The 18,289-nt window shown below is 34.0% G+C and overlaps 1 protein-coding gene across 1 annotated transcript; it reads left to right on the top strand.

The window, feature by feature from the left end:
• The first annotated feature begins 16,436 nt into the window (after positions 1 to 16,436).
• On the top strand, positions 16,437 to 17,152 carry LOC133180697 (protein IMPACT-like). The gene is made up of 2 exons (XM_061315164.1): positions 16,437 to 16,620; positions 16,854 to 17,152. The coding sequence occupies exons 1-2, from the start codon at positions 16,437 to 16,439 to the stop codon at positions 17,150 to 17,152; spliced, it is 483 nt and encodes a 160-aa protein (XP_061171148.1).
• The last annotated feature ends 1,137 nt before the right edge of the window (positions 17,153 to 18,289 follow it).

Genomic DNA, 18,289 nt, shown 5'->3' with positions numbered 1-18,289 from the left:
GCTTTACTAGTGAGATATTCTTTTACTGAAGTAAAAATTATACTCCTCTAAAACAAAATAATGATTTTGTGCACCAATTTTTGATTTCATAATTATTGTTGTTTTTTCACTTAATAGTTGCCATGGAGTAAACTCTGTGACGACATAACATGACCATTAAGACATGTAGTTTACATAGCGTAAAACTCGTATGTTTCTGAAAATTTCTTTAATGTATGGTTTTCACTGATGAGTGTTTATTTTGGAGGAACATTGAGTGTCAGATAAAGGTCAAACGAAGATAACAGTGTACAAATGATCAAGAGGAATGACAAGATTGGTTTCTTAGGTTAAACAAAGTTGGTCATTAGTCAGAGGTTACCCATGACCAAAAAGTGTGACAGGATTGTTTGGATAAGGTCAAGGTTATGTGCAGAAGAGGTTAAATGCTCTGTGAAACTTTACAATGCTAGGACTGTAAATGAGACTAAAGTTGCTCATGACCAGATAGGTTGTAAGCAACCATGCAGGTACAAGGCAACGTGAGGCAATTGTACTTTGTGCATCCAGGGTACTGCTTTGAGTCATTTGATAAATACTGATTTTTATTTAACTCAGATTATCTAACCTTCTGGGTGAAATCCATCCATCAATACAGCAGTGAAAGCGCACCCATCTTACTGGTCGGCACTCATGCTGAAAGAAAGACGAAACAGGTATTTAAGATTGTTTCTGTGAAATCTTTTTGAAAATGATTGAAATCTATACAGTATTTTACAATGTGTGTTTGACACTTAGCTTGAAGTCTTATATCAAGGGCACCTACGTCTCTTGAGAGAACATTTGATAGCAACAATCTGAACAAATTTCAGAGGGTTCCATTTTGCGAACTTTACCATTGTGACAAAACTTTTAGTTTTATTACCTTGCTAAAACTATATATTTTTTTAATTGATAATGTGCTTTTTAAAGGGATTTACGACTTTTTTCCATGGGTTCTAATACTTAACGTTAAGCTTCTATGGGTTTTTTAATTAAACAAAATAATTTTACCAGGAAGAAACAGAGTTTTTCCGTGAGATATGGAAGACTTTGGAAACAAATGACAGATCCCTGCAGGGGCATCTTGACGAAAAGAGGAGGTTTGCAATAGGATTCCATGAAAGTGAAGGCATTGAAAAAATCAAACTATCAATTGTTGATGTAGTTCATAAACTAGATCACTGGGGTAAAATGCTACCACAATCATGGGCTATGTTTGAAAATTTCTTCCAGGAAAAGAAATATCTTAAAATAATCAATAAAAGAACAATTCTTGATTTCAATGAAGCATTGCCAAGTGGAATGAAACTAGAGACAGTCGATATTAATATTATGCTGCAGTTTTTTCACGACGTCAGAGAAATTTTGCATTTTGAGCAAGAATGTCTAAAAGAAGTCATTATACTGGATGTTCAGTGGTTTGCAGATGCATTCAAAAATGTGATTACCGATAAAAACCATGCAAAGGAGGATTTATTTGAGTGTGCCTCAGAGTGGGACCAATTCGATGACACTGGAGAATTGAGTGACACTTTGCTGTCTAAAATTTGGAAAATGAACAATAATGAATACCTTGAAAACAAAGATGACATCATGATGTACATGGAGAAGTTAGGATTGCTTGCGAAAATTGATGAACAAAAATGGTATGTTCCCTGTATGAACAAAAAAATATTTCCAAAAAATTGTTTCTCATCAAATCCTGCCTCATCAATCATCTGCTTTGCGTTTGATGTACTTCCTGCGGGTATTTTCCATCGCCTTGTAGCAAGTTGCATACAATTTCCTTGGATTATTGTCAAAGAAAAAAAGGAAGGAAAAGAACAACCTTGCATTTACCAGACAGCAGCTGCGTTTCTGTTTATGGATCACTACGTTTTGCTTGGAATGACCTCAAAAGAAATTCAGTTGCAGGTATTCGTTTCTAAAGGAGAAGTCGATACATCAATATGTTACCAGATAAGAAGAAAAATTGAGGATGAATTGGATGTGCTGTCCAATACCTTTCAAAGAAACATGAAGTTCGATGTTGCCTTCAAATGCAAACCTATAGGTTTTTGTGACAGTAAAAGAAGTCACGTAATCAAGGAATCTGAGCTTACAGAGCCCTCTCTTGAGTGTCCGTATTGTCTTTTAGAGAAAAAACATAAAATTAACACAAGAGAAATCATCAAATACTGGAAACAGGTAATGTAGCATATTGACTGTTCTTATTAGGCAAGTATTTAAAAATAAAATGTTTCAAATAGTTATGACCCTTTTTTTAATGAAAGGTTTCGAATTTCAAAAAAAGACTCGGTAATGCAAAAGCGAAAAATGACAAAAGCAGAGTTTTTGACCAATACAAACGTTGTTCAATTCCTAAAAGTAGGTTTCATAAAGTACCAGTTAACTGCTTCTTCAATAAAATTGTAATTTTTGTAATTTGTCATTGGTCATCAACACAATTACTGTGTCAAAGTCACACATATTCTACACACAAATACTCTGAAGTTAATATAAAAGTGATGCTTGAGTTTCTCATTGACAATATGTATGTAATCTTTGGAGACCAGATTTTACAATAAACTGTAATTATTCAAAAAACTACGTTATGAGAGGAAAAAGTCACTTTTTGTGGTATTTCGATATATCGATGACATTTTATCGATTACCTATATTTACTTTCATTCATATTTCGACTCTCTCTCTCTCTCTCTCTCTCTCTCTCTCTATATATATATATATATATATATCTTGGGTAAAGGTTTTTGAATAAATTCTGCTTCATGGGAATATAAAACAGGTCGGCAAATACAGAAGCACAATTAGTGCCCATCGGAATTCCAACAGACTTTGGGAAGACCTGGTTTCCAAAGAGATCTTCCAAGGCATGTTGTTATTGAGGGACTCCAGCATCCTTTTTATATCAACCCTAGAATACTTACGTGTAAAATCGCAGGAGAGCAGGAATGCAGGAATAGGTCAAAATAAGAGTTTTCAAATAGTACTATTTTACATTGCCTCTACGGTTGACCCTGTAATTGGAAAGACAACTTCTGTTTATTTTAAGGTTATCAGTCAGAAGGTATCTTCATATCTAAATTTAATCTATCCGTGGTGTACTTTAAGAAACCTTTGCTTATTTTGTTGGCGAAAGACATGATTTTAATGGATAAATATTTTTGCCTCTAATCAGATAGTTTATTGACCTATTATAATACAGATGCAAACATGTCCACCGAATCATTTACAAATCTATTGTACTATAGTACAAGTAACTGTTATACATTAATTCAACTTTAATCCAAGTTTTGATTTAAATATTTATTGAAAAAAATTATTTTGATTTTTTTTTTTCATTTGATTTTCTTGTTCTTGGTAGATTTTTTGTGATTTTGCTAATTTGACTTCATCAACTTCGCTGAATGATGTGAAATGTTATTTCAGATTAAGGAGAGCACTGCAAGCAATCCAGTGATTTCTCGACAGGACTTAGAGGGTCGATCTAGGTCTGCAAAACTTGGAATGGCAACAAATGATGTGTTAAATCAGGCATACAGAGACATTTTAGAGTGGGAGGTTCCCCCTTCCCTCATTTATAACAAAGTTAAAGCATCATCAATATACCAAAGATTGCGTCCAGAACAAGAAAATCTCTTGCTAGATGCTATGAATTCAGGATATAAGAATTTTGACATTTCTTTAACATACACATTAATAAGAAACATTTGTTCAAAGATTCCTAAACCAACAAAAGGAAAATGGGGAGAAAACAGTATGCCTGCAGCAGGAGAGATTACAGTAGGTGATGACATCGAGAGAATTAGGATAATCCGAAACAGTTTGACTGCTCATGTGAGTTCAGCCTCCACCCCTCAAAAAGAATTCGATGACACCTGGTCCACAATGTCAGATATCTGCCAAAGACTAGAAACCTTCACCGGAAAAAAGTACTTGGATAACCTTAAACACATTCATAAACTGTGTTTAAAAGAGGAAGGTGGAGATGCTAATATAGCTATTATAGAAAAGTTAAAGAAGGACCAACATGAACAACATGAACTTCTGAAGACAGTTATGTCAAATGTAAAAGAATTAAAGTCAGAAGTGAAAAAGTTAACGAAATTAAAGACCGAAGGAAGCGATTAATAATTAACCCCCCCCCCCCAAAAAAAAAAATGAATAAATAAATGTATAACAGCGGAAAGAATTCAACTATGTAGGATTTCTGACATACTGGAAACCTTCACAGGAAAAAAGTTCTATGATAAACTTAAATACATACATAAACTGACTTTAATAGAGGTAGATGCTATTATAGCTATACTAGAAAAGGTTAACAAGGAAAGCATAAAAATGGATACAGTCATATCAAAGTTTGTAGGATAAATGTCAGATATGCAGAAGATCAAGTCAGATTTGGAAAAATTAAAACAAAATTGAAGGCTGAAGACAAAAATTATGATTATTACCTACAAAATGTATGGAAGACTTTTAAATAATAAATCTATAATACGTGGTCGACGGTTTCAGAAATTGCCAAAGACTTGAACGCACCTCTGGAAAGAAGTACTTGAATGACCTTAATAATTTTCAAAATGTGTGCTGAAGAGAGGAGGATGAAGATGCTTCAAGTAATAAAAAAATGTTAAAAAGGAACGAACACATTAAATGTGAAGATAATCATGTCAAATGTGCAAAGTATTGAGGTTTGAAAGCATGCATGGTTTGAATACTGTAATTAAAAAAAGGCGGTTCAAAGATTGCGAGGTGTGTGGGTGGGGTTAGTAAAAATATTCCAAACTCCAGAGTTTAGAGTGACATTTTGCTGAATGCAATGTGGAAAATAATCAAAGTTGAATATAATAGAAAACAAGGAAGATATGTGTTGTCAAGGAGAAACTGGGACGCCCCGTCGAAATGGATGACGGATTTAATATTCTGTTCCCTGTATGAACAAAGACGTTTTTTGTATATAACTTTTCACAGTATCCTACCTCTTTCAAACTCTACTACTCAGATGTTCTTTCTGGTTGCATTTTCCAGTGTCTTGTAGGAAATTTCATGCACTCTGCTTGAAATCTTGTTTAAGAAAAGAATGAAGAAAAAGAATAATTGTGCATTTCCAGACAGAAGCTGTGTTTATGTTCAAGAAACATTACATTCTGCTTTGATAATTACTACGAAAATTCAGGTGTTTGTTCCTTATGGAGAAGTAGGAATATCATCATGATTGTTGATAAGAGATCAAATGCAAAGTGATTTCTTCTTTCCGTCCAATACAAAAGGAACCTGATTTTTTTTTCAAATTGTAACTAAATCCGTCGGCCTCTGTAATTATGAAAGATTCTGCGTTATTAAGGAATTCGAGCTTACAGAGACGACTCTTCATTGCTTTTTCTATCCTGTAAAAAAAGCATGTTATTTACACAAACGATTTCACCAGATACTGGAAAAAGGTAATGTAATAAATCGACTGTTTGAAAAGGAATGTATTTTTTTTTCTCAAAACATGATTCTATCAGAAAGACTTAATGTTCGATATGAAATTTTTTTAAATATGCAGGAAAAATTGTTAAAAGAAATAGTTTTTTATTACTGTTGATTGAGGCTGAATACAAATTCCTCAGGATAAACAGTAGAATTCATTGAAAATTGTGACTACATGTTAACTTTTAAAACTCTCAGTTTATCATCCATGAACAAAAAGCAAAAGAAAAAAAGCACGTGTTTCCCAGTATAGGTATGTATATTGTATATCCTCATTGTCAAGTTTTATCTTATCTTTAAAGATTTAAAATAAGAATATATTTAATATCAGAAATATTTCTTATATCAGAAATAAATAAAAACCGTTTGCAGAGTTTTATATTTTCGTGCATGAATATTGTTTCTTCCCTTTTCATGGTACCTGTGCCATTTCATTTCAGCAATCGAATTGATTTGAAATGCGGTGTCGAAAAATTCTACGTCATGTAATTGCTTCCCCTACGTGCAGTTACTGCTTATTTTGGAGCAGGCATGAAAGAAACGTCCGAATTATATCTCAAAGAAAGCAGATTTGAAACTCAATCTTTATAGTCAGAAGTGCAAAACCTCAGTGTAAAAGAGTTGGAAAGAATTTTATGGGACGCCGAACAAGAAGCAGCAGATACTGTTGGGACATTTTCAGTTTCTGCAGACTTTGAATGTAGTGACATGACATGTTGATACCTGATTTTGCTGTTTCAGAGCGATAATTCAGGGTGATGTCCGACACACTTTAAAAAGATTACACTCATTTGTTTGGATTTTTAAGTCACTCGTGAAATAGAAAGAAAAGCGCCTAAATACGAGCCGTCTGGACATTTGCAGAGCTTTAAAGTTCATAGAAAGAATTGGTGTCGTTGATTTTCTAGAACTAAAGGGAATCAGAAAAATGTGTGTGTATAATCATTTGTAATAGTGCATTCCATATAAAGGTGTTACCAAGAGTTAACGTGCCAATAATTCTCGAAAATGACTAAGGCAATATAACTGCATACAAAAATAAATTGTTTAACAATCACTTTTGGTTATGTACAAGATAATTCGGAATGTTTTTGAAAATTTTTTTTCATTTTATTGATTTTCTTGTTGAATGTTTGTGCATAAATCTAGACATCATTTGATATTATTTTGATTTTAATATATTTTGAGGAATTTGAAATTATCCTTTTTTTTCTTTTTGAGTATTAGTTCATAAATTGGTGTACATTTGAAATTCCTGCTTACATCTATACAGGTAGCACACTGTATGCATGCTTGCAGTAAACTCAACAAAATCATAAAATTTGTGTCTTTCCGGCTCAGACAAAAGGTATATTTTAATATGTACATAAAATAGGGCATGTATAGCTCATCTGAACTCACCTGAGCTGAAAGCTCATGTGATCTTTTCGATCACATTTTTTGTCTGTCGTCCATTTGTCTAGCTGTTTTTCTGCCCGTCTGTCTGCAAACTTTTCACATTTTCAACTTCTTCTCCAGAACCACTGGACCAATATTAACCAAACTTGTTACAAAGGATGCCTTGATTAATGGAATTCAAATTTATTCAGATGGCGGACCACATCCTCTATCAAAAGGGGATAATTAAGAACAAGTGAAAATTTAATGAGAGTTTTAAAAAGACTTCTCAGGAACCATTGGGCAAAAAAACATTCATTACTTAGAGTAGATTCAAGTTTGTTCAAATCATGACCCCTGGAAGTCGGGTGGGGCCATAGTGGGGGAATCAAAGATTTACGTAAGTATATATATATATATAGGGGGAAAATGTAAAAATCATCTCAAGAACAGCAATTCCATGATTAGTCGAATTGATATGGAAGCATCCTTAGATAGTGAAGATTTAAATTTGTTCAAATCGTGATACCCAAGGTCAGGATGAGTCCGCAATGGGGTATCAAATTTTTACATAGGAACATATAGGGGAAAAATCTTTACAAATCATAGGTATATACAAGAAATATCTTTTAAAAAATTTCTCAAGAACAGCAATGCCATATTAGTCACATTGATATGGAAGCATCTTCAGGATGGGTAAATTCAAGTTTGTACAAATCATGAGCCCAAGGGATAGGATGGACCCACAATGGGGGATCATTTTTTTTACATAGGAATATATCAGGTAGTGTAGATCAAAGTTTTTTTTTTCAAATCATGACCCCAAGGGATAGGGAGGGGCACAGTCTGGGATCAAAGTTTTACAATGGAATATATAGGGAAAGATATTTCAAATTTTCTTCTCAAGAACAGCAATGTCATGATTCGTCATCTTGATGAAAAACGTGACGATAACGAACAGTGATCAATCTCAAAAAATCCTTAAACAATACAAATCTGTGAACAGGGCATAAACACGGACCCCTGGAAATTTCAGAGGTGGGATCAGGTGCTTAGAAGGAGTAAGCATCCTCTGTTGACCGGGCACACGCACTGTGAGCCCTATGTATTGATCAGGTAAACGGAAAACTCGATAGTTAAATTCAGTGTAAAAAGAAAGGTCTAACAATTGGTATTAAACAAGTCAGCCAAAATACGATCCATAGATAGGTTATATTTGCTAAAAAGGTCATTATAGCGATTATAGAATTAAAGAAAAGTTGACTTTAAACGAGGTTGCTGAAATGCATCAAACATATCTGTCAGTAGCCTGCCTCGGTTTAAAAGTTGATAGTTCTTGGAGCATGCTCTGGAGTATCGAATAAGATGGGACATGTGAAGACCATATGCTGGTGAAAGCGAATATTATTACATAAAGAAGGAAAGTTGAAGATGGAAGCATCCTCAGGAAATGCAGATTTTAGTTTGTTCAAATCATGACCCCCGGTGCAAAATGGGGCTGTTCTGGGCTGTCAGAGTTTAACATAGAAATATACAAGAAAATATCTTTTAAAAATCTTCTCAAAAACAGCAATACCATGATTAGTCATATTGGTGTGGATGTATCTTCAGGTAGTGTAGACTCACGTTTGTTCTAACCCTGATACCCAGAGGTAGGGTTGGGTCACAATTTTAAAAACCTTCCCAAGAACAGCAAAGCCACGATTAGTTATAGGAATATTGAAGCATCCTCAGGTAGTGAAGATTCATATTTGTTCAGATCATGACACCTGGGGGTATGTTAAGGTCACAACAGGGTCACAATAGGGACCAAAAGTTTAAATAGGAATATATAATGGAAAATATCTGATGGATGTTGAAGAACAATAGGGTCATATTGAATTAGGTGAGCGTTTTGGCCTATGTGCATCTTGTTTAAAAGATGTTTGCAAATCATTCTTGTAATTGCTATTTGTTGAATGTTGCAACATACATCTAAACCTGGAAACTTGTAATAAATGTTTTTAGAAGTGTTTGTACAAATATTCTTTTTCTGGATATTTATACATGCTTTGAGAAGTGTGTGTCATTTATCTTTAAGTTTTTGGTATAATATATTTTTACATAGAAATGTTCAAGTTTTTTATGTTACTTTTGTTCCTTTTCTTAGGTGTGGCATAGGTGGGTATAAGTAGATTATATATTGAATTTTTTGTATACATTTAACGTTTGGAGATATTCTTTATTCCTACACATTGAGTAAGCAAACTATATCTATGTTGAAAGTAACCAAAAAGCCGTTTACCAAATTGTTAAATTTGTGTCCCTAGGGCTCAGGTCCCTAGAGTTTGCCTCAAATAATTGAAATGCATTTTATATTTTAAAGTTTTTATTCCCAAAAATCTAGGAAAAAATCCTGTAATGTTTAAATTATCTTATAACCCTACGACATAAAGTTTAAAATTCGTCTCACATGAGCTTAAAGTTCTCAGGTAGAACTGAGTTAAACAAAGCCTTAAGAACGCATGATACTCAGGCAAAGGGCAAGCACAATGAGTCTCTTGTAACTTGAATGTATGTTAAACAGGTACGAGAATTCTAGTGTTTTCCATTTAAGCCAAGGCTAAAGGTGAGCTTTTCTGATACTGGGGTGTCTAATTTATTTCCGTTTGTGAATGGCTATCATTTTCAATTTTTTCTCCAGAACTATTTGCCAATACATGTATCAACTAAACGAACCATAAAGTATCTTTGGGTAAAAGGAATTCAAAGTTCTTTTAGTACTTATACCTACATCTTTCAAACAGATATGTAAAATGTCTGTCTATTGAATTTATTTTTTAAAATATTTTTATTCAGTCAAACTTTATGATCAAACGTTTCTCTATCAGCAGTGAACTATCTCCATGAACCTCACTAGTAATGAGTTTATTTTTGTACATTATAACTAATGAAAAAAGTTAAAATAACAAACAGTGATCGATCTCCAAAAAATCTATGAGCAATACAAATTTGTGAAGAGGGCATAAAACACGGACCCCTAGGCCTGGAAACTCCAGAGGCAGGAATTTGGATAAAGTCTTTATAACGACCATAGAAGTTACGAAAAGCTGACTTTAAACGAGGTTTGAAATCCCTTTAACAATCATCTGTCATTAGCCTGCCTTGGTATAAAAATTGATTGTTCTTAGAGCATGCTCTTTAGTATCTAATAAGTTTGGAGAAGTATACACCATATGCCCTCTGATAGCTAAATATTACCACATAAATAAGGAAAGTTGAAAATGGAAAAGCTGCTCATCTCGTTTGTCATACAATTTAATTGTTAGTTTACCCTTATCGCCTATAGTCAGTAAAACATCCAAATATGAAACAGAATGGTGGTGTTTTTTATTAGCTCTTCTGAGCCAAAGGCTCAAAGAGCTAATGCTATGACCATTTGTGCGATGTGCATAAACGTTTTAGAATATGGGCCATAACTGAAGAACCCCTTGGCCAATTGTTGTCAAATTTGTCACAGGGTATCCTTGGCCAAGGACTCCCATTTATTCAAAAAATAGGGTTGTGGCCCTTATAAACAAGTGGAGATAATTAGGTAAATAAAACCAAAAGTACTGGTTGCTAAAAAATATTCTTCTCAAGAACCACTGGGCAGATTAACACCAAACGTACATGTACACAAAAAGATGAGGATATGTTAAAAAGTGTTCAAGACATCATCCTTAGGTAAAGGGCGTCATCTCAAGGTCACTTCAAAGTTGACCAAAAAATTACTTTATTAAAACGTAGATATTATGCTTACTATAAGGACTAGGATCATCAAATCTTGTCAGTTTATGCATCTTAGGACCTCATATCATGGTGACTCAAAAGTAGGTCACAATGACCTACTTTTCTAAAATTTGCAGCCATTTTTTTCAAATTGATTTAGGGTAGGGATGTCAATTTTGTCAATAATTCATATTCGAATATGCAATGAAAGTATTCGAATATATTTGAATATTCGATAAAATGAATAAATCTGTTTTATTTTAAATATGCATCATTCTGCTCTCATGAAAGGTTTAGGGTAGGTATACTTATACTGGAAGTAAAATTGTATGAAGACTTTTGTAGGTGTACAATAAGAAATTCCATTTGACTTTTGACAATGTTTGAAATAAATAATTGATTTAAATGTAGAAAAGTATGATTTTAACAAATGAAACGTGTATTTATAGTAGCTCCATCTGAGGAACCAGTCGTCTTACCAAAGGCAAGATAGTCGTAACGGTATACTGCTCAGATTTCAATAAGTGTAATAAATTACATTTATCTGTCTAATAAGAGATATGATTATAATCTTTGATACAATGTAAACAAATATTTCCATAGACAATTTTCTTAGGTAATTAACTAATTTCCCGATAATGAATATAAAATTCAGGATTATGTACAACCCGAGATAATCAAGCAATTTACACATTTATTCCGAAATTAAGCCCTTTACGATATTAATTACAGATTAATTCTATCGGATATTCGTTCATTGATCAATTAATTTAATTTTGATAAGTATACTCTACGCCTTCTAGACATTCTTAGATTTCATTTTTGTCCTCGATTCTAGATCCGATCGTATCTAACTAATAAAAACTATAAAAGTACGTTTTGTATTATGCATAAAGCATTTTCGTACAATTCTTTAACACCTTACTCAAAACAAAATACATGTAATTTAGTATATTTATAAGGTAAGAAAGTAGTGAAAGAAATTGATCGCTAACAGGGATAATCCAAGCACTGTTCTAATCAAAATTTATTAATCACAGTACTTCTTTTTATGAAATCTGAAAAACACCGAATATTCGAATCTTAAATTCATATGGGAATATCAACGCATTGAATGAATGTTCGAATATTCGTTGCCATCCCTAATTTAGAGGCATATTTTGAACAATTAAAGGCCTTTGATCATCAAACTTTGTCAGTTGATGGATCTTGGGTCTTCACGACCTACTTTTTGAATTTTATGACTTATCTTTTTCAAAACATTTAAGGCCATTAATTCAAATACTGAGAGGTTTAGAATCATTGAATCTTGTAAGATGATGCATCTTGGGGCCATAAAACATATTTATTTAAAAGTAGGTCACAGTGACCTACTTTTTTTAACTTTGCAGGCATTCGATTTCAAAGCGTATTAGAGACATATTTTGGACTTGGCCTATGATCATAAAACTTTTAAGTTGGTGTATTTTGGGTCCTCGAACAAACTCAACTGAAAAGTAAGTCACTGTGACCTGTTTTTGAAATTTTAAGGCTATATAATATTTTGGGTACCATTTGGCTTAGAATCATCAAACTTTGTCAGTTGGTGTATCTCGGGTCCTCAGAGTAGGTCGACTGAAAGTAGGTCACCATGATGTACTTTTCAATTTATATAACTATAATTAAATATTTTGGGTACTATTTGACATTCTATGGCTTTATTCAAATATATCAGGTACTAATCGGCTTTGAATCATCAAACGTTGTCAGTTGATGCATCTTGGGTCTTCAGAGTACCTTGACTGAAACGAAGGTCACCGTGACTGACTATTGAAATTTTATTGCTGTATTTAAATATTTTTAGATAATAATTGGCTTAGAATCAACAAACTTTGTCAGTTGATGTATCTTGGGTCTGCAGAGTTAGTCAACTGAAAAGTAGGTTACTGTGACCTATTTTTGAAATTTTATGGCTTTATTCAAATATATCAGGTACTAATCGGCTTACAATCATCAAACTATGTCAGTTGATGCATCTTTGGTCCTCGGAGTATGTCAACTTAAATGTAGGTCACTCTGACCTACTTTTGAAATTTTATGGCTATATTTAAATATTTTCTGATACTAATTTGCTTAGAATCATCAAACTGTGTTGGTTGATGCATCATGGGTGCTTCAGTACGTCGACTGAAAAGTAGGTCACTGTGACCTGATTAAATATATTTTCGGGTATTAATTGGCTTAGAATCATCAAACTTTGTCAGTTGTTGCATAATGGGTCCTTAAAGTATGTCAACTGTAAAGTAGGTCACTGTGACCTTTTTTTGAAATCTTATGGTTATAATTAAGTATTTTATTTATTAGTTGGCTTAGAATCATCAAACTTTGTCAGTTGTTGCATCTTGGGTCCTCGGAGTACGTTAACTGAAAAGTAGGTCATTGTGACCTACTTTTGAAATTCTATGGCTATATAAATATTCCAGGTACTATTTGGCTTAGAATCATCAAACTTAGTTGATGCATCTTGGATCCTCAGAGAATGACAAGTGATAAGTAGATTACCATGATCCACTTTCAGGTACTAATTGGCTTTGCATCATTTTGGGTTTTCAAAGTGTTTCACCTAAAATGAAGGTCATGATGACCTACCTTTGGGATTTCAAGGCTTTATCTAAATATACGGGATACTTAGCGTGTCCCGACAAGAACTGGAGTTATAAAATGATTTATGTTATAAAGTCTAGCATGTTTTAATTATCTGTCTAAATGTTCGTCTGTAATATCTGTTTTGTGTCGTCTATATGTTTAGTGTATTTTTAATATTTCGGGGGGGGGGGGGGGGTTATCATCTTTATTAAAAGTTTGTAAACCTGAACAAGTCTTTTAGTTGTTCTACTATTGGGTACCAATGGCGCCCACGTCAGGGTTCTTTTAATTCTAAGTTATTGAAATCTGAGAATAAAGCAATTATAAACACAAAGAAATGGAATGAATAAAATCTAATACGGGTGAAGGACTAAACATGACATTCCAGAAAAAGAACGTCAGCTTTATTACCTCCGATTCACTCTAAGACGCCTCCTCTTTCTCCTTTTCCCCCTGTGTTGTCTTCACCATGACAACCCCTTGTACCTCTCCTCTTCCTCGTACATGTAAGGAGTTCCTTTTTTTTTTTTTAGCTCATCTGAGCTGAAAGCTTAAATCAGCTTTTCTGATTACCCGATAACTGGCGTCCATCATTCTTAAAGTATATATCCGCATGCAAACTTTTTTTTCTCATTTTCAACTTCTTGAGAATCCCTCAACTAATTCTAACCAAAGTTTAGAAAAAGCAATATTGGGCGAAAGCCTGAGAGGGATTCGAAATAGTTCAAAGGAAAGTCCAAGAAGAGAAAAAATAAGGGCCGAGATCTTTTTTTTAAAAATCACTAGATCAGAAACAAGAGGTCCATAGGCTTCATCGCTCACGTGAGGACTTTAGCTACCGCTTGAAAAATTAAAAATCAGTTATATGTAAGTATTGAAAAGTCCAAATATTTCAGTGCCTACACCACCGGGGGGATGATTTAAACAAACTTAAATCTACACTTCCCCAGGTGTTTTCATTTTAATATAACTAATTGTGGTTTTGCTGTTTTTGAGATGAAAAAGATTTTTAAACATTTTCCCCCTGTATATTCCTATGTAAAAGTTTGATCTTCTATTGTGGTCCGCCCTAGCCCAGGGGGTCATGATTTGAATAAAATTGAATCTACACAACCTGAGGATGATTATGACTAATCAAAGCTTTGTTGTTCTTAAGAAAAAGATTTTAAAAACTTTTTGTATATATTCCAATGTAAAATCTGGATCCCCTGTTGTGATTCCACCCTACCCTCGAAGTTATGATTTGAACAAACTTAAATTTAATAACACTAGATGCTTATGTATTAATATGATTAACCCTGCATCAAACTTCGATTCCCTTTTGTGGCCCCCTACCCCCTGGGGTCATGATTTAAACAAATTTGAATCTACACTACCTGAGGATGCTTCTGAATTAATATGACTCACAATGGCTTTGCTTTGTATATATACGAGGGGTTATCAAAAAGTTCGTGGACTAGCGTCATAAAATTAAAACCGCTTTAGGTACATCAATGAATTTTTACACATTTAGTTAGCATCATCTTTTCTATCTATAGAATAAACCATAAATCATAATTTTTATTTTTTAATAAATTGTTAGTGTTTTTGTAAGCAAAGGTATGTCCAGGCGGCGCAACCTCTAATATGACGTTTTTTTCTACCTGAGTATAACTGAGAAAAACTCTTTAGATATGAGTATTTGTCATCCAAAAATCTCGTTAATTCAGGCATGTGGTACGACACATTTGTTCAGTAAAATTTGCAATTTTTACCCCATTCTGTAATTTCTATGAAATTTTATCGTAAATTTTATATGGAGTGTCCAAACAATTATGGGCTTGAAAATAACGTCAAAAAGGGGGAGGGGTTTCTTTTTCAAACACTCTATAGAGTTTCGCTCCTGGAAAAACTGGTATTGACCTAAGGAATGTTTAAACTGGCTACAGAAAAATAAAATGCATCCAGAGTACTTGTTTTTAATGCCCAAAAAGATTCAGAGAGATGACATATGCACAGTTAGTGTCGATTTGTAGTCAGAGTTTCAAAAGTCAGTCACGTCGAAAAGTGACATTGATCATGTGTGGTAGAAATTGAACTCCAACAAGCTAAGTATTCTGGCATAATCAGGTGAGGATCTTTCCCCATATAAAGATCCATTTACAATATTATATGCATTGAAAACAGCTGCTCAAGACATTGTAAATTCATATAAATAAGACGGGTTTAAGTCCTTACTTAACTCCAGGTAATCTCATCAAGATAATTGTATGAGGTAGAGAGAGCGGACATTAAGAAACAATGACGTTAAGCGGACGTCATGACACTAAACGGCGACAGCGCCGGGTGATCACATAAAGTCTTTTTAATTTTAGAATAATTTGGCAAATTATCACCGTATCAAGCTAAAATTTTCAACATTTCTTAAACTTTTGTTGTTTTATGTTCCGCTTAAATTTTGTAAGCAAAGACTACATATTATTAATTTTATCGCGTCAGTCCACGAACTTTTTGATAACCCCTCGTATATATACCTATGTAAAACTTTTATCCCCTGTTGTTGCCCTGCCGTACCCTACCCGGGGGACATGTGTTGTACGAACTTGATTTACACTACCACAAAATGCTTCTTTATTAAAATGACAAATCATGGCTTTGCTACGATATGAGCTGTCAAATAATATTTAAGTAAGAGTAACTCTGTTACATGTGTGTAATAGATGTAAATGACTTTAACAGCAATACCAGTATTATTTTGTACATGTACACCTTTGTCAATGACAAAACGCTTGTAGTTGTAATATATACTTGTACATGTACAAATCTTAAAGACAAAATTCATTTGAAACTAAACATTCTTCAGATAAAGTGGAAAGATTATCTGTAAACTTAGACAGGGACTAAAACAAAACACACTTGTGTTTAGTTTTCTTCTATTTTTTTTTTTGGGGGGGGGGGGGGTAAATAAATACTGCATGCCTATTTTTATGCCCCCGTATCCAAGATTTGGGGGAATATAGTTTTTTGCCCTGTCCATCCGTTTGTAAGTCCGCAAAAACCTTAACCTTGCCCATAACTTTTGATTGGTTGGAGCTATGGCTTTCATATTTCATATGTGTATTCCTTGTGATAAAACCTTTCTTTGGGTACCAGCATATTTAAATGCTCAGTTACGTAGAGAAGTGGATTTGCTACGTGCCATGCTTATAAAAATGGACAGAAAAATCAATCTCATGGAGTCAGAAATTACTGATTTACGCTCCAGATCAATGCGGGATAACATCCTTATACACAATTTTGCATACATCCAGGGTGAAAACCTAAATAAACGTGTCCCTGAAGTTCTATTGGAAACTCTTGATTTGGAGGTCGACTTTGTACGTATCCACAGAAACGGTGATAGGGGGTCGTCAACTCGAGACCTGTTTCCATAACAGGAAAACTGAGGGATCGTACTAAAAAAGATGAATTGCTCCGGGCCCAGAAGGTTAAAAAAGTGAAAATGTAAACCTCCCGTTTTTTATAACAGCCCAAGAACCGGCTTCTGTATTAGAGGAACGTAAACGTTTGTATGCCCGACCGTAAAAGGTAACAGGATCTAATTCCTAAACTTGAAGCATATTCTGCAGCAGCTGATCACCGCATCCTGGTTTATAGGTTTATGGAAACCAGTGGAAAACTATGTGAGGGATACTGGGATGATGGTGAGCACGGTGCAGGACGCCGCCTACTTCAATATATGCAGACAAACGAAATACTCAATGCCGGTGCTGTGATAACGCGTTGGAGCGGTCCAATTCGCCTTGAACAAGAGCGTTTCGAGATTATGGAGGATCATCTGTGTGACTTGGCAAAGAGCAAGAGCCACGAACCATCAAAAATGGCCCTGTCTCAAAAAGTAACGGGGTTTTGTCAATTGATAGTGTAGACTTTTAACTTTTCTTTGCCGTTTTTCTTTTTTCGATATCGATTATATTTTTTGAAAAAGAGAGTTTGAAGTATGACGGTGTTTTAAAAGAAAAATGCTAGTAGAACGTCATTTTTTGAAACGTAACGTCGTAGGGCGGAAAAATTACCTTGAGCGATTTTACATATGTGATTCTGAATTAAAACTAGTATTAATTGGGATAGACATTTACTAATAAACTTCATAATTAATTTAAGACAATTAAGAACAGTTGGAAATTGATTTCACATCGCAGTCTTGATGGCAACTGCGTGTTTAACTGATTGAAATTTATAGATACATATACAGTAAAAATAATCTGTGTTACTGTCTCGGAAAGTTTTCACTCTACCTGGTCCCTATGCTAATATAATTTTTAAGAAGGAACATTGTATTTCTATCCCTTGAACACATTTTTGTGCGATGCATCGCTCCTAATTACATGTAAGTATTGAGTATTGAACATCATTTAAAAAAACATACGACTTGCTTCAAATGACGATAGCCTGTCCAACTTAGTTTTCCTGACTTTTTCCTACACGCCTGCAAATATTAGCTGATCTTTAGAATGCGTGTCCAGGCACGAAGTTTGTTTTTCAAAGTGGGGAAGAGGGCAGTCAGGAAAAAAAAAATAACAAGATACCTGAAATGATCTTAAAACGAAAGTTTCTAAACTGAAGAACTACAATGTAATTCAATAACTAGATAGAAGTTATTGCAAAAAAAATTGTTTAAATGGAAATAATTTAATTTTGTTTGTATTCTAGCCTCTGATTGGTTAATATCCAAAAAGGAACACAAATTATTTCTGTATAACCTGGTTTGGTATGGGGACACACCCCCCTGACAACCAGCTGAATCGTCTGTATCCATGCAATGCTCTCATTTCCAGTCCTCGGGATTCATGGAAAATTCCAGATTTAATAAATGTACCTTTAGCTTCAAACAGTAACTCGGATCTAACCACATGCAAACAAAAAACATGGCTGCTAGGACTATGTATCAGTTTTTACCTCCCCTTGCTTCCCATCACTTCCGTTACTAGGGTTGTATTATTGAGCGGCAAATTTGAACTAATAAAAAGCAACGAAATTTTACACTCACATTTGTTTAATGATT

This window comes from Saccostrea echinata, unplaced genomic scaffold (assembly GCF_033153115.1).
Source record: "Saccostrea echinata isolate AGI-Se365-2 ecotype Australia unplaced genomic scaffold, CSIRO_AGI_Sech_v1 ptg000007l, whole genome shotgun sequence".
Classification (NCBI taxonomy): domain Eukaryota; kingdom Metazoa; phylum Mollusca; class Bivalvia; order Ostreida; family Ostreidae; genus Saccostrea; species Saccostrea echinata.
This window is presented reverse-complemented; position numbering and strand designations above follow the sequence as displayed.

Bases quoted from the DNA above. Each gene is read 5' to 3' on its own strand.
- LOC133180697 (XM_061315164.1), top strand. From the start codon at position 16,437: ATGGACAGAAAAATCAATCTCATGGAGTCAGAAATTACTGATTTACGC. The intron at 16,621-16,853 runs GTGATAGGGGGT...CATATTCTGCAG, and splicing joins TGTACGTATCCACAGAAACG to CAGCTGATCACCGCATCCTG.